Source organism: Tinamus guttatus, unplaced genomic scaffold, assembly GCF_059628265.1.
Source record: "Tinamus guttatus ecotype Peru unplaced genomic scaffold, ASM5962826v1 Tinamus_guttatus_pri_ptg000150l, whole genome shotgun sequence".
NCBI classification, from domain to species: Eukaryota; Metazoa; Chordata; class Aves; order Tinamiformes; family Tinamidae; genus Tinamus; species Tinamus guttatus.
Window position 1 is genome coordinate 12,154,875 of NW_028288684.1, and position 15,571 is coordinate 12,170,445.

Consider the following 15,571-nt stretch of genomic DNA (forward strand, 5'->3'; position numbering starts at 1 on the left):
TCTGACATTTCAGATTATGGGAGTATTTGAAACTTAATGTTATGTGTTGACACCATTATAATAAAGCATGACACTCAAAGGCAAGTTCTGCTGGTTTGCTAACAAACAACTTTAACAGAGCAACTTGCAAGGTTGCACTGCAGAGTCGTAAATTTGATGAATAGATCAACAGCGTATGCTCAGCCATATCTTTATGCCATTTTCTATATATCTCACTGAAGAAGTAAATATTTTTCAGTATTATCTATTAGAATAGCATTTTCTAAACTAGTAGTAATGTAAGTGTAACCACGCCGGTCTAAGGATATGAGAGATGCTAGATACCTAGGAATAGGTAATATCCTTTATTGAGTCAACTGAAAGAGCTGGAAACAGCAGATGGGTTTTTCACCTTTTCCAGTTATAGAATCCTGTCTAATAAAAATATTTCTTCTCCCCACAAGCTTTGTATCTATCACATTTTTGAACTATAAACATAAGTTTATAGTTCAACTATAAGCAAGAGTTCACAGTAACCTAATGATGGAAAACAGATTTGATTTATTGCTGAATGAGATTTAGCATAGTGATATTTGCAAGATTTCAGCTGTTTAATAACATTCTGTGGGGTAGTGAATCATAGAAAAGTCCACATTGAAATGATTAATGAGTAGCACAGAACAGATATTTGAAATGGTGCAAGCTTTACTCATATATTTCACAATTTTATAACAATACTTAACATTTGTAAATACAAGTTGATGTCTGCAACAATTGCCTTTATAGATGTAAACAAATAATTTCACCACATTCCCACAAATTCATGTGCACAGTAAAATGCTCACAACTGATGATCCATACTGTAAGGGAAGCTGCAGAACTAACTCAAATGTCAAAAGAGATCTATGCTTGGCTTGCCTATTGTAAAGAAGTTCCTTTCAAAATCTTTAATTTATTGTAAAAATAATTTGCAAAAGTGACAAAAATTTGTGCAAGGAAATATTTATAGAACAAGAATGACACACTTTATTCTGAAAAAAATTTACAGAATTTAATTAAAAGCTTTTTCTCTGTTTTTTTTTTCTGAATAAAGTGAGCAGGATTCAGTTTGAAGACCTTCTTACTGTCATGCAACAAACTTCCAATTTTTATCCAGTCTACTAAAGAGTTTAATCAATAACATTTCTCATGAAATAAATTTGGATTAGTCTTCCCAAACATCTGCTCTATGTTCGCTCTCTACATCTCACCACTGCATTCCTCAGTCAATGTATTAGAAATGCTCACTGTTCTGAGCTGAAGACGGTAGGCATATAGTAAGTCTACTGTGCTCCTGAAGGCCACAAGCAGGTGCCTTGGAGAGGGCACACAGGCAGAAGATTTGTCTTTTCTGAGAAGGCCAGGGGTACAGACATCCTTCAGGACACTGGGCTCTGCCAGAACCTGTAACAGGCAGGACTGAGCAGCAGTGAGGAGAACAACACATACCAGGGCCCCCGCTACCACGTTCCTCCGGGCTGCCCTTCACCACAGGACCACCTGGAGACAGGTTGAGTGCCTCTATACTAAAACAAAGCTGCAGAATAAATCCTATATACTCTCACTATATTAAAAATGAACATTGCTGAGAAGAATCACTGCACTAATTTTTTGAGTGCAGAGCTAATTCTTTGCACCTCCTATGCAATAGCCATACAGGCACACTACAGCAAAGTAAGCACAGACATGTACAAACAGAAGAAAGACCCGGCATATCAACTTGTGCTATTTGATTTTAGGCAAAAAATAGAGAGCGCCATGCTGACAAGTTGTAAGCATTTTTGCTCTGCCGTGACACCTGTCTTTGAAGACTGAAAAGTCTGACAGCATTGCATGCAACCAAAATGAGATGCCATTACAGCCATCTACCATGGCTCAAATTCCCTTGAACGTGAAGAGGGAGATAAAGAGGTCAAAAAGTTTCTGGCATAGACAAAACGAATATAATACAGAGGAGAATAAAACAACAGGATTCTGAAAGATTTTCTTATCAAATAACTCCCTTTTTTCTACGTGAACATATGTTTCAGGTTTCTAAATACATTGCCTCATTAGGCCAATATTAAGAATCATGGATTTAATCTGCCATCAGAGTCATGTTTGCAGCTCCCAGTGATGTCAAGGGGAGAGGCGCATGACTATCATAAGGCAGAATTCACCATATATTCTTATTCAAACCAAATTCCGATATATTTCTCTTGCACTATAATTTTGAAACTTAAAAAGGGGACACTTTCGATCAAGAAGCATTGCTGCTTTCAAATAATTGCAATTAGCCCAAAATGACATGCTGTATAAACATAACGCATGCTTTGGAACATTAACTCAGCTTTTTGGTTTTGAAAATGATCCCATCAGTCTTTTCAGTACAGGGACTGGAAAAGTTCTTCTGAAGATAACATTTATTATGCACATCAAAATGCTTCAATGCAAACAGGCAAGATAAGACATTTTAAAAGCTTTTTTTTTGCTGCCTTTTTTCTTTTTTCCTTTTAGGCAAACAGGAACTTTTTATATTACTTTTTATTATTATTTTTACTTGCTTCTCCTAAGCTTGGAGCTATTTATGGAAATTACAGGATTCATGTATGGCAGCTTCAGTCAAGGATCAAGATTGTTATGAGAGGAAAATTTCGACTGAAAGCTTGTTATTCACATCGTTCTCTTCTCAGCTCGCCAAAGTTGAAGGTTAACGTCATCTGTTCTAGACATTTCAGATTAGAACTTTTCTTGGTGGTTCAGTGCCTGGTCATCCAGTCAGAGGAACAGTAATCCATATGGAAAAATTAGCTCAATGCTACTACACTGGTGGTTAATACTTGAGCCTTAATTTGGATTGTTCGCAGCATCTTGGGACTCTTTTCTTCCTTGATCAATTTCTTAAAATAGGATTCTTCATCAGAGGCTGAAAAGAGGAGGACTGTACTGAAGTATATTTTTTTTTCCATCACCAAGTCTTTTTTTTTTTTTTTTTTAGGAAAAAAGATACATATATTTTTAAACGTCCCATGCAAAAAAAAAAAAAAAAAAAAAAAAAAACACAATTTGCTTAGGAGTTACACTCCAAATTCCTGTATAGTAGTTTAGTTGGTTTGCATCCTGGAACGATAATCTTCAACAGGAATTTTTGTTAGGATGTACTTAATGTATAAACGCTGATACACACTGCTGGAAATCTGGTAATTAACTATATTTTTGAGCAAGAAAACGTCTTGGTACTTTCCTTTGGATTGTTTTTAACTCTGTATTAAGTTAGAAAACCAGTGCTTAACAACACATATATATTCCGTCCCATTTGAGACACAGTTTATCCTGAATATTTAAAAATGCCTTGTCTAAATGAAGTAGGTGAAAAGGGCAGGAAACTGAGAGGTAAAACTTTAAAAACAGTCAGGTAAAGGTTGCCCTTTTTCAGCTGGCTTTGACAAACATAAGCTTAAAAGGGCAGGTCGAATTCTGAGGAGAAATTGTTAGATATTTTTATTAAAAATACATATTAATAAGAAAAATATTTTTTGAAAAACTAAATTAAAAAATAAATTAATGGAGCAACTGAATTCTTCTTTCTTTGTAGACACTCTTTAAAATGACCTATTAGGTATTTAACTGAAAAATCAAAACCGAAGTCTATTTAGTCTATTAAAAAACAAAAACTTACTAACACACTGAATAAATTCATTAAAATATATTTAAATGCATATAACAAATTCATGTTTTCATTCGCAACAAAAAGTACATAATCTAGACTGAACTATAATGTTTAGAACTTGAAATATTACTAAGACCTATTTTGAATATATAACACATCAACAAAAGAACAAATGGTATTACATCCATCTGATTTTCATACTCTCCTTTCAATTTTATCACTTACATGTTTCATGTTTTTCTTTTTTTCAGTTTCCTGTGAATTACAGTTTATCTATCAGAGGTTAAAAGAATTCACTTGCATTTATGATAATTACTTAGGTATATAATGGAAAAGACTGAATAAGGAAAAGATAATTTAGCATATCTGAATTAAAAAACAGATTTCAAATGAATGATTATTTAAAATGCACACCCAAAAAGTTCTCTACAGACATGACAGCCAAGATAATTAATAACATGGCTTTCACCCTCTCATTAACGTAGAAATGTCAGACTCAATTAGACTAAAACTACAGAGGAGTGTGTGCAGCATACCAGTATAAACACCCCAAAAAACAAAACAAACAAAAAAAAAACTTACCAAAATCGTAGTGACAACTACTGTTCTATTCTCCATGGCTGAAGTGTCATTTCCAAGTGTAGGTTCATGCTGAATCAAAACTAATTTATCCATGTCATTCCAATAGCCAACCTGCAAAATAAAACATATGTAATTTACAGCATGTAAGTCTATACTTTGTTCAAATATAAATAACTGTAGGAATAAAAGAACAATTGTTGGTTAATTTTGTACCAAAGGAAATGCCGCAGGATTCATGGATGAGTGCTTGGAGTATGCACCAAACGGTCACGCACAACATCTCACACTGCTGAAACCAGAACCAGATGTGGTACTGATGATATTCAGTTGCTCCTGAATGATCTGAGTTACTTATTTATAAAAGAATCTTAATTTAAACACCATTTTGAGTAATTTGAAGGCTTACTTTGGACATAAATGAGTCCCTATATTGTAAGGGCATTTTTTAAAGTTTCTTTACTCTCAGGGAAGCCAGACAAGCACGCCCAGAGAGCTCACGCCAGATAAGCACCCCTTCTAGAAGCCGTGGTCTTTCTCAACTATGAAGCATGGTCTTGAAGTGTCTCTGGTCAGTGCCTACAGGGAGGAGGAAAAAGCCTGGTCTTATTTTCCATGACTGTGCTTAGACTGCCACAGTCCTTCCCAGGAAAACCTTAACTTGAAAGAGGTGCCTGTGTGCATTGCTGGTGCAGAAGTGCTCTGGAGCCAGGCTCAGATGACTTGTATTCCTCTATAGAAAATTAGTTTTTAAAGAAAGTGGTATGACTGCTAGCAAAAGCTTTCCCTTGCATGCAGAAGCTGCTCCCTGCAGTGTACACCTTTGATCCTCAGTGCAGACAGTAGCTGTGCACTCTGCATTGCTGGTGAGGCTGCTGGGCATAAGGCATGAGTCAACATCCTTTCTTGAGAGGGCCCAGGGATATAACGCTTGCTGTAAGAGAAAATCAGTTTGAAGGCAGCCTGAAGTAAGGAGAGCCCCTTTCAAGCTTATATCGATGCTTCTGGGAGCTATCAGTGAGCACTTCAAAAGAAAACAAACACGCACACACAGAAACCCAACAACAACAACAAAAAAAAACAGGCTTTTTATGATGTGTTTGGATGGCTAAAAGTACATTGGAGATTTGGTCTGATAATACTTCATTATTTTTGTAAATCCTGACCACTCTGAATGTTACACATAGCTCTTTGCTCCCTGTGATGTGACCATGTTCAGTGACTGTATCAGGCCTAGCTAGGAAAGGTTGCCTACAAGGCCTCTTGTCCATCCTATGAGACGAGAGAAGGAACCACTTGTGGGAAGTAGACACAGGGGAGATCTCCTGTGAGACTACAGGTGCCAGAGGACAGTCGGTGGCTCAGATGAAAACATTTTGGTGTAATGAAAACACGCTGAATGATCTGATCAGTTATGCAGTCAATAATATTTTTAAACATGATTGCAAATCCTAGGCTAAAATCCAGCCGGTTAACAGGACCTCCAAGAAATGTGGAGAAACATCTTGTTCAGAGTCACGCAGTGAAGCAATACAAGAGACTAGAAGTGCAAGGGAGTCTTTGTGAAAAAAAAGCAATCTTCCTCTCGATTTTTCCATTTCCTGCTTCATTCATTTCCTTTCATTAATTATTTTAAGGAAAGTCATTTTAACAGTCTCTGAAGTAGTATGCTGACACACTTAACACTGCACCACTGCAATGTATATGCATTTGTAAGAAATAATTTTATAATAATAAGGAGGTTTCTATTTTCTATTGAAATATTTTCTCTCAGTTAATACATGAAGCAAAAAGACATTTTTTCCCAATGCACAACATTTGGTAGATTTAATCGACATATTTTCTCTTTGAAATTGCATGCAATAGCACAGGACTTTGAAATAGGTGTCTGCAGCTAGCAAGAAACTTCAGCATTGCTGATTAAGTGGAGAGGCAGGTTTTCTTTCCTGGATGGATGCACTGCTAACAAATGTTCTTTTTCATCCAGACAACCATAGATTCACAGATAAAATTGATAGCTGAAAATGTCAAGTTCTGCCAAAAAAAAAAAAAAAAAAAAGAGAGACCAACTGAGGGTGGAACATGTAAACTGAAAACTGGCAGTTTCAGAAGGTTGTTATAATGGTGAATGATTGGTGTTCATTGTGTAATTCCTCACTGCTGAAAAGTTCAGAAAGAAAGCAGAAAATGAATGATATACTGAGTTACAAAAGTAAGCACCATATCAAAGTGCTGACAGAGATAAAGAAAGCTTTTGAGGCATGGTGGATATTTTTTTAAGGAACTGCAGCTTGGTGCATGGAACTGTGAGCTTGCATGCACACATCTCAAAACCTGTATTAAAGTAACTCTTCTTTTGGTATCTATGAGGCATACCTGTGCGCGTATGAATTCACAATAACAATTAAAACAGTAAGGGACAATCTGCTCTCCTAGATAATTCAAAATTCCTAGGGAAACCCCCTCTAAAAGATATAGCCGAATTCAGCCATTACATAAGAAAATTCAATTGAATTTGAAATTATAGTCATTACATCCACTTATAGAGAGGCTGAATTTGACTTTCAAAAAAATAATGTTGTAAAAATAGGTGCTTCAAAGTAAACTTATCTAAGCAGCTGGACAGCTAAATCAATGAGATCATTTCTGAAGGCTTGTGCACCTTGTAGCACCCCGAGTGCTCTTGCTGAAGCAGACAAGTCATTACCGGCAATAGAATATCAAAAAAAATTTACAATCAAATTACCAATTTAGCTGCCTCATTTGGAAGTCAGAAGGCAGATTTAAGGCTTTCTTGTGAATTTATATGCATATGCTTTCTATACATTCTTTTTCTTTTCTTTTAACCTTGGTGTTTCTGTTCTGCAGATGGGAACTAAATAAGCAATTCTGGTAAGTAAAACCTATACGAACAAGGGATACTCTATCCCATTTTACTATACTATGTAGAATCCAGTTGTGCAGTTTTCTGATGCTTCATTCACATCCTAAATCTGTGGATAAAACAACAACAACAACAATGAAAAACACTTTTTGATAAGAAGCATGAGTTACTCTGATTGGAAAGCCTAGTCCTGAAAGGATACTGCTGGGTGACTCATAAATGTTATGGAGGATACAAAAATAAGATATTACAAGCGAAGGCTTCTTAGTTCAGTTAAGTATAGTCGCTTCTAATGTATCCTATGTAGGATCTGTTAGGCCAGGAGCACACCACTGATCCAACGATCATAGAATCACAGAATCATTAAGTTTATATGAAATACTATGTAATACATGAGAAATAAGTTTTTGCGAGTATTCCTGTCTGTCAAAGCTGTTATGGCTTATTTTATCAAAGATTGGTAATGGTTTGGGAGTGACTCTAAAGACAGGTGAAGGCCTTGGAAGGGTAGAAAGGACCCATGTGGTGCTCTAGAAAAAGAAAGACACAACTCCTCTTCCTTTCTGGCAAAAAAAGAGCACAGGGGCATCCCCGCGTTGGTGCTAGCCCAAAGCGCCTCTCCCCCAACAGGCAGGAGGAGAAACAATCCATTTTCTACATCTTACTGCTGAGCAGGTTCCCTAAGGAGTTAATAAAGTTGTGACCTATTTAGGTTTAGTTAACTCGTCCCTCCTTCATGGCCTCCCTTCCTTGGGAATTGGGGAGGGAGGGGTAGTATTTCACTGTCATGAGACAGAGGGCTTCCCAGGAGAGAAGCAAGAAAGATTTGCCTTTCACAATTTATTCTTTAGCCATCTGTCATACTTTCAAAAGACAACTGCACCATACACCTCATGCACACCGGCACATCCTCTGCCTTAGTCCTCCACTACATTAGCCCTGCACTACATTACACAGGCAGTCAGTTTGTCTTGATTCCCAGTTCTGCTCTGGATCTGGAGTGTAGCATCCTTCCTCCTCGACCTCTGCAACTGCCTCTGGGTCTAACAGCTGACATGGGGCACTAGTTACTGAGTTTGTCACCTCTGAAAACACTTCTGTGCCTCACAGCTGAGGACTTTTAACTTAATTCTGACCACCTCTGCCTTAGTCAAGTGGCTTCAATTCTCACCTTCAGCTTTTGCCTTCACTTTTTCTGAAAACGTAACAAATAAAACAGGCTACAATGACTGCAATGCTTAAGCTTGAATAATATTCTCCTTTTTTTTTCTGATATATTTTATTCTATGAAAAATGTACAGACTTTCAGGACAAATGAGAAAGGGCTAGCAAAGTACACAGACATATCTTTTCAGCGTGATGTGACTGACTGAAAGCTGAGCATTCAGACATGGAGCATCTTCTTGGAATTATGCTAACACACATTTACCTAAGTTGCTTACAGACAAACCAATTAAGCACATAGGACTGCATGCTGTAATAAATTTTCCTACTAAAATGTAAGTTTTCATGGCATTCTCTCTTTCTCCCCTCATCTCTCCCTTCCCCCTTAAAAAGATAACATTGTTAAAGCCTTTGACTTATGTTTACAGTGACAGAAAAAATGCCCCTGCATTTGCAGGATGGAAAGATTTAAGAGAGGAAGAAGATTGAGTTCTCACCATTCTTCATCACCCAGTTTCCCAACAGCATGCCATCCAGTTGTTTTTCATTAGGACGCCTGATTCCCTCACATCTCACCTTTCCAAGATATTCATTTGGTTTTGTGTTTCCAAATTTGTTGCATGTAATAACTGTATCTACTAAAAGATGTAGTTTACCCAGAGTTAAGTATTACCAGGGCTATATATTATCCAGAAGCCACTTTAAACCCAGGCAGAGTACTGTTTAAGTTTCTATAATTATTTATTTAAGCAAAAATAATTTATATAATATCAGGATAGCAAATGTTGTCAGCATCTACCTTCCGAGGGCCTGTGTTCTTCAACTCAAACACATCCATGGTGTAGTTGACTCTGCGACCATAATGGTCAAACTGAACATTTCCTGTCAGTCCTTGTATTCGAACCTAAAAGAGAACACATCAGGAAGATCCAGCCTTATGTTTTTTATTCCAAAAGTCACATAACAGTTAAAGTTATTCTAGACTTGTCTTTAGATCACATAACTACAGCAGTACTGCAGAACAGGCAGGCACTATAAAGTAAAGGTCTGGCTACTTTGCCTTTGTATTCCTTTGAGCATGAAGAACCATGCTCCAAATAGGCAGAAATATGTCAGTATCTCGGATGCTAACAGATGTACAATAGAACTTCTCTTCTTCTATGACGTGCAACTAAACATTTTTCAGGACAACTACAGGTCCTATTGAGAAGTAATTTTTTTCCACTCCCCTCAGTGCTGCAGAATATTTTAGATCACATAATAAACCTAAAGGATGTTTCACCTGAATCATATATCTTTTTAACTCAAACCTTGTTGGTTAAGAAAGTATATATTGAGCATGTATTGCTTATTGAGGTAAACTTAGCAATAAACTTGCGGCAAAGCAATTCTTCATCATGGCAGATAGATGACCTGCATGAGGCACAGAAGGACTATTTCCAGATCCATAAAGTGAAGAAGGAGAGACATAAAGCGTTAAGATCAGCTGTGGCAATTTTTCACTACCTCTAAGCCTGCCGTGAAGGCAGCAGCATTTTTAGCCCCTGAGTTTGTGAAGCAGATGCAGTGGTAGCAGGAACTGAGCTGAAATTGTTGTTTTTGTCCTTTTTTTTCATTCAGCTATTTGCTGCTTCACTGGAGGATATCATGGCTCTGGTCCTCAGCCCAGAAGAAGCCACAGCCACACTGCTGCTGTCTTTAATTGCATAGGGACAGCCTCTTTGGTCAGACTTGAAAGGCTTTGTTTTCAGCTCGGATATAGAACCATGACCTCCTGCTTCTTACACGTCACCAATCTATGTTGCTGCAGGTTATTTGAACCACAAGTTATTTTCCTTTGTCCATTTCTATTTCTGCCAATTATTCTCCAAAACTGAAACTTTGGCTTCCAGGCACACAGCTGCCAGTAGTGTCAGCAACTCTTCTCCTCAGCAATGTCTCCTGAGCAGAGTCTCCTCATTTGCAATGATTTAAATTCTACTGCAGGATTTTTGTTTTCTTCCTGTCTCTTTCAAAGGGAAGGCTAAATTATCTTGACAGAGACCTGGAACTTTCTAGGCATCCATACTTACCAGGAATTCAAAATACGGACACCAGTGAACAATGACTCTGCATTAATTCTTTTGAAAGATAAATATACTAATGCTGATTTTCTGGGAGAAATCTACATTCATTCAAGATGTCAGAAACATAGATGAAAGGTTATATTACGCAGAAACACCTTAAGTGATCATATCTGTATAGCCAGATTACATGCAACAGGTAACATTTCAGTGGAGGAGAACCAACTATCTAGAGTAGTAATTTCCCCATACCTTTCTTTCAAATTATAAACCAAACAAGACCAGAACAGAACTACTTGTCTGCCAATGGCAAGGAAAAAATAATTTCCTCCTTTCCTATCCTTACCCTTGAATGTAAGGATAGTGGGTGTATGATCTTCCAAATCATATAATGTATGAATAGAATCTAATATTCATAAAAATCACCAGAACAAATCCTATCCTTACCTGTTTTAATGTCCTCTCCATATCAATCCCTTGACCCCATGGGGCAGCTGGGTTAGCAAGACAATCACCGGCATTTCCTCTCCGTGAAATATCAATTTTCTGTCTTCGAAGATTACGGAAAGTTTCAGCCATCACAAGTACTCCGTCATATGTCAGTGCAGATGTATACTAAATGGATGGACAAATACATCGCTTCAGTGTTGTTTATGTCTTTAGAAAAATCAATTGTCTCAGATATTTCTGGTTTGATTCATTATGCAGCAGTTGCTCCCTCAAAGTCACAAGTAATCTTCTGAGGGATGCATGCAAGACTGTGGAGCACACATTTCAGTAGTTCAAGCTTTAAGACGGTATATTGTAAGGCCAGAGAGATCTGCCTCTAAAGTTTCATGAAAAGAACAAACTAGAGACATTCTCTTCTCAAACTTCTCTTCCAATTGGGTTATCCATTAGGGAATAAACCCACCCATACACCTTACTGAGAAGAAAAGAATGAAAGAAGAGCTCACTGAGAAAGCTTATAAGCATGAATAAATCTATTGGAAATGAACAGATATCCAAGCTATTGGAACTGCTAAGAATGGTCAAGGGTATATTCCTCCCATCTGCAAAACTTCTGTTTTAGATATCTGAATGGTACAGGGTTCCGAAGAATAAAAAAGGCTGGGGAGGTCATATAAGACAGTCAGTGTTTCTAAACTAAATACACTAACTGCTTTACGCAGAGAATATGCCAGATAAAATATGTAAAACAAGTTTTTAGAAAATGATAACTCGAAAGGACATAAATGAAGAGGAATTTTCTCATTACGGCCCTCTGATGAGAGCACTGCAACAGAAGCAGTTATATGCCTAGTGCTGGCATTGATATGTTCTGTAAATTCTAAGATTTCAGTTCACTCATTGAAGTCTAATTCCCTTTGTGTCTTTTGCTGTGCATATTATAAGCTCTTTGTGACATGGTTTATCTTCACTGTGTATTACTTTGATTATCCATAGCTGAATTATCAGCAATTCAGGTCAATCACATTGGTTCCTTAGAAAGGTGCAGCATGACAATGGTACTTCTGTAAGGAGTCCCTGCACTCCATAACCCACAGCATCCATGTGTCTTTCTCCTCCATGAGTAATACTTCTTGATTATTCATAGAATAGCATAGATATATTTTATACTATCCATGCAGATGTTTTCATAGACTTTGCCAACATCTCACTTTCCCAGTCAAGAGTTGACTGCATACAACTGGATAGTCCCCAGCACAACGACGTCCAGCCTCAAGTGGGTTTGAAAAGTGCCAGTTCATACAATATAGAACCAAAAAGTTTTTGATGAAGTCATACTTATAGCTATGCTGTGATCTGTCAACCAAGCAAATTACAGGAAACAGAAATACTTGGTTATGAGCTATGAGGGATTAGGATAAATGAATCCAAGGATGTAATTTCATTGTAAGATTGTGCTTACACACAATTGTGCTTGTGTGTGTGTGTGTAAGTAATAACTGCTTCAGGTTTGGAAGTGGATAGACTTTCCAGAAAAAATTCCATCTAAAAATTTAAGGATAGTGTGTCTACAATTGCAGTTATACTTCATACACAGAAGAATTAAGATGTCTGGAAAGCGTTGCACTCTGAGTGAGTTTAGATAATTAGAAGAATTCATGAAAAATTGGTTGAAATTAAGTTGTCAGTTAATTGTCTGACCTTTAATTCCTGTCAAAGAAGGAGAGAGTTTGAGACTGTCGCAAAGGCCATTGAAGGACTGAAGCCTGTTAGAGTTGTGTTGCTATCATGCAAACAAAAGCCATAATCACTTACTAATAATAGTAAGATGAAAAGTCTGTTCCTCTTTCTCAATAGTAAAATCTTTATTCATGTATTCAGTAATGTCAATCAGAAATTAGAATATGTGAGTGGTGCCTTTGATAGTGCTTCAGATCAGCAAATACCTTTGGTGGGGTCTCGGATCCTGGATATTCTCTCTGGTCCAGCTTCTTCCAGCGCTGCATCAGTTTAGTTACCATTGGGGTACTGAAATCTACCAACTGAAATCCTGTCACATTGGCTCCTCCGTGCATAAATCTCTCCAAAGAAATATCTTTGAATCCCTAGAAAATCAATTTAAGATTTTGTTTGCCTTCTTACCTCACTGTTGGTCCAATCCATTCTAGAGCAGCAAGTCAGCATAAAAAACTGCCAGTAGCAGATATCCAAGAGAATCCATGACTTAAAACCAGAAAAGAATGTTGAAAATTTGTTCATAATTTCAGCTTGTGTCACAAAAACAAAACAAACAAATCCCACATTATAGCTGGGGTGGTCTCCATAGCTATACAGTGCATTGCTGGGGATGGAAGACAGAGTCTGAAGAAATGCAGGTGGATCAATCAACTGAAAAGCACTTGCAGAATATTAAAGCTTTAATGCAACTGCCATTAAGCTTGGCAGATTTAAATGAGAACTATTCTGGCCCTTGACCTATTATGTGCTGGTTTCTATGTAGGTTTGCAGAGTGAACAACACCGTTGTGTAAATGCATTTATTCCAGCATTCATTGTTCAGAATGAAGGCTCCTGAGGTCAGATACAAGACTTTAGAAGACAGAGACAGCCCATGAGGATCTAACTGTTAGCACAAAAAAACCCTTCTAACACCAGAATCACATTGTGAAACCTGATAGCTAGTAGTCCTCACATCTGTTATGTATTTAAACTCGAGTGACTCCCAAAACTGAAAAAAAGTATATACATTTTGTGACTTATTAGTTTTTATGGTTAATCCATTCATCAAGTATAAAGACAAATATTTAATTAAAGTTGCCTTTAGAGATGTAGCTGATCTTCCAGAAACTGCAAAATGCTAAACTGCTAAAACAAGTTAATAAGCAAACAAGAATCTTTTATATTTAACGATGTCAGATAAATCCTACTTTTATATTCTTAAGTAAGTCCCGCTAATTGGCAGTTACTAGTGCAAGCAGAAGTGTATTATCACACCCAACTTGAAAAAAAGAAAGTCAGAGAAATAATAATATTAAAAAAAAATCAAAAAAGCTTGCAGTACTGACCCAAAGCCATGGAAAAAAAAATAATAATAAAAAATAAGGATACAGATTTATGTCCTAAAGGAAATTAACAGTGAAAAGGTAACAGATAGTGAAATCACACCTCTTGCACTATTGAAACTAGATAGCATTTATCTCTGCTGACATAGATGTTCACCAAAAACGAACAAACAAAAAAACCTGAACAGTTTCTACAGCAGCCACTTTGCGTGGAAAAACTTACTAGGGGAATTATAAAGTTGGGATCTTGAAAATCAAGTTTGCTATGCCCTAGGAGAATAGACTTGTCTCATTTTAAAAGCCCAAGGTCTTAAAAATAACCTAAAATCATCTTAAGTTAAGGTACAAGTACAGCAGAGCACAATGAAATATTTTATGTCACTAAAATTCCTTGAGGGAGAGCTAAAAGTAGGAAACAATCAAGAGCATGCATTTAGCTCTGTCTCATATTCACTATGCTTGGCCAGGCAGGTATTTGGGCTTAAAGAATGGATTATTTTTAAAGTAAAATTTAGCATTTATTCTTTGTATGCCTTCTTCTGAACATTAACTGTCTGAGTGTGCAATTTAAACTTAGAGGGAAAATACTGAACTAATAATTAGATTTTAAATAACTTCATAGGAAAATAAATGTTCCCTAGAGAATATAGAAAAGTAACTTTGAGAGTTGTTATGCTAGTAACACTAGAAAGATGAGTCAAAACTGATTCTGTAAATGCATCTAATTCAGCCACAAGATACACTTAGCCGCCCTTTACACTACATTGATTTTGATAAAATTTAAGAGGATTGGTATAGATGGCACTAAAGACCAAGTTCTTCCATGCACTACAGAGAATACGTGCTGCTCCTCTACATACTAGTGACCAGCGGGGAGCATATATGAAGTTCTGCAAGCCCAAAGCAAAGTATCACTTACCGAGCAGTGGTACAATTCAAGGAAAGGGTCTTACCAGGTTTGCCACAATGTAATGGTATCCTTTAACATGCTTTCCCACGCTCACAATCTGTAGCAGAGAAATGGGAAAGAAAAGAGAAAAATACAACACTGTTTTCTCTAGAAAGGCATTTTACCATTCACATAGATCAAACTGTGAGATATATAGCATGAGTGACATAGTGTTGAGAGCATTTCTTCAATTAGGTAGCCATCGTTTTCCAGGTGTTTAATCATGAAAAAAAAAGCTAAAATGAAAGGGAGCAAAGTAATGAATGGGTAATTCAGCAGTCTGAGTGCCTTCCATATGACTGAAAATGTAACTGCAGCATACCATTTTACCAAATACAGCAAATATCTATGTGCTATAAATTAAAAAGCAGGAGGTCACACATTAGCTAGAAAGCCTCCTTGCTGCTTTGTACCTTTTCATTTTAAATGAGCACAGTATTTATGAACCAAGCCAGGTTTTCAACTCTTGAGATCAAAGCTGTTGCCCTTAGGGAGGTCGAGTGCCGGAAGCACTATGCGCTGCTGGAAAATCCCTGCTCAGGACACACATGAGATGATTGTCTTCTCCACTTTCCCCCTGAGGCCACAGGCTGCCCTGGAGTGTTCAACCAGCACTGAGAACCCATATCTAACACCAAGGGATGCCATAGGTGCCCATTTGTAATGCATAACTGCTACTGTCCTGATTTAGCAAAGAACAATAATAGAGGTTGGGAAAAAAAAAAAGAAAAATAAAATTTCTATGTTGCCTCTC

General features: G+C 37.1%; 1 protein-coding gene across 13 annotated transcripts in view; it reads right to left on the reverse strand.

The window, feature by feature from the left end:
• The window catches only part of GRIA4 (glutamate ionotropic receptor AMPA type subunit 4), a 228,480-nt gene that overhangs the window by 59,460 nt on the left and 153,449 nt on the right, over positions 1 to 15,571 (reverse strand). For 12 of the 13 annotated variants that reach the window (XR_015913235.1, XR_015913236.1, XM_088522320.1 and 9 more), the window contains exons 5-9: positions 14,822 to 14,875; positions 12,754 to 12,912; positions 10,805 to 10,972; positions 9,094 to 9,198; positions 4,250 to 4,360 (exon numbers count right to left, since the gene is read on the reverse strand). Coding sequence is in view for 11 of the 13 variants with exons in the window: in XM_088522320.1 (XP_088378446.1) it covers positions 4,250 to 4,360; positions 9,094 to 9,198; positions 10,805 to 10,972; positions 12,754 to 12,912; positions 14,822 to 14,875 (597 nt within the window). In the remaining 2 variants the exon portion in view is untranslated. Of the gene's footprint in view, positions 1 to 2,514; positions 2,924 to 4,249; positions 4,361 to 9,093; positions 9,199 to 10,804; positions 10,973 to 12,753; positions 12,913 to 14,821; positions 14,876 to 15,571 lie in introns of those variants that run through there. The other variant, XM_088522330.1, reaches the window with a different exon arrangement.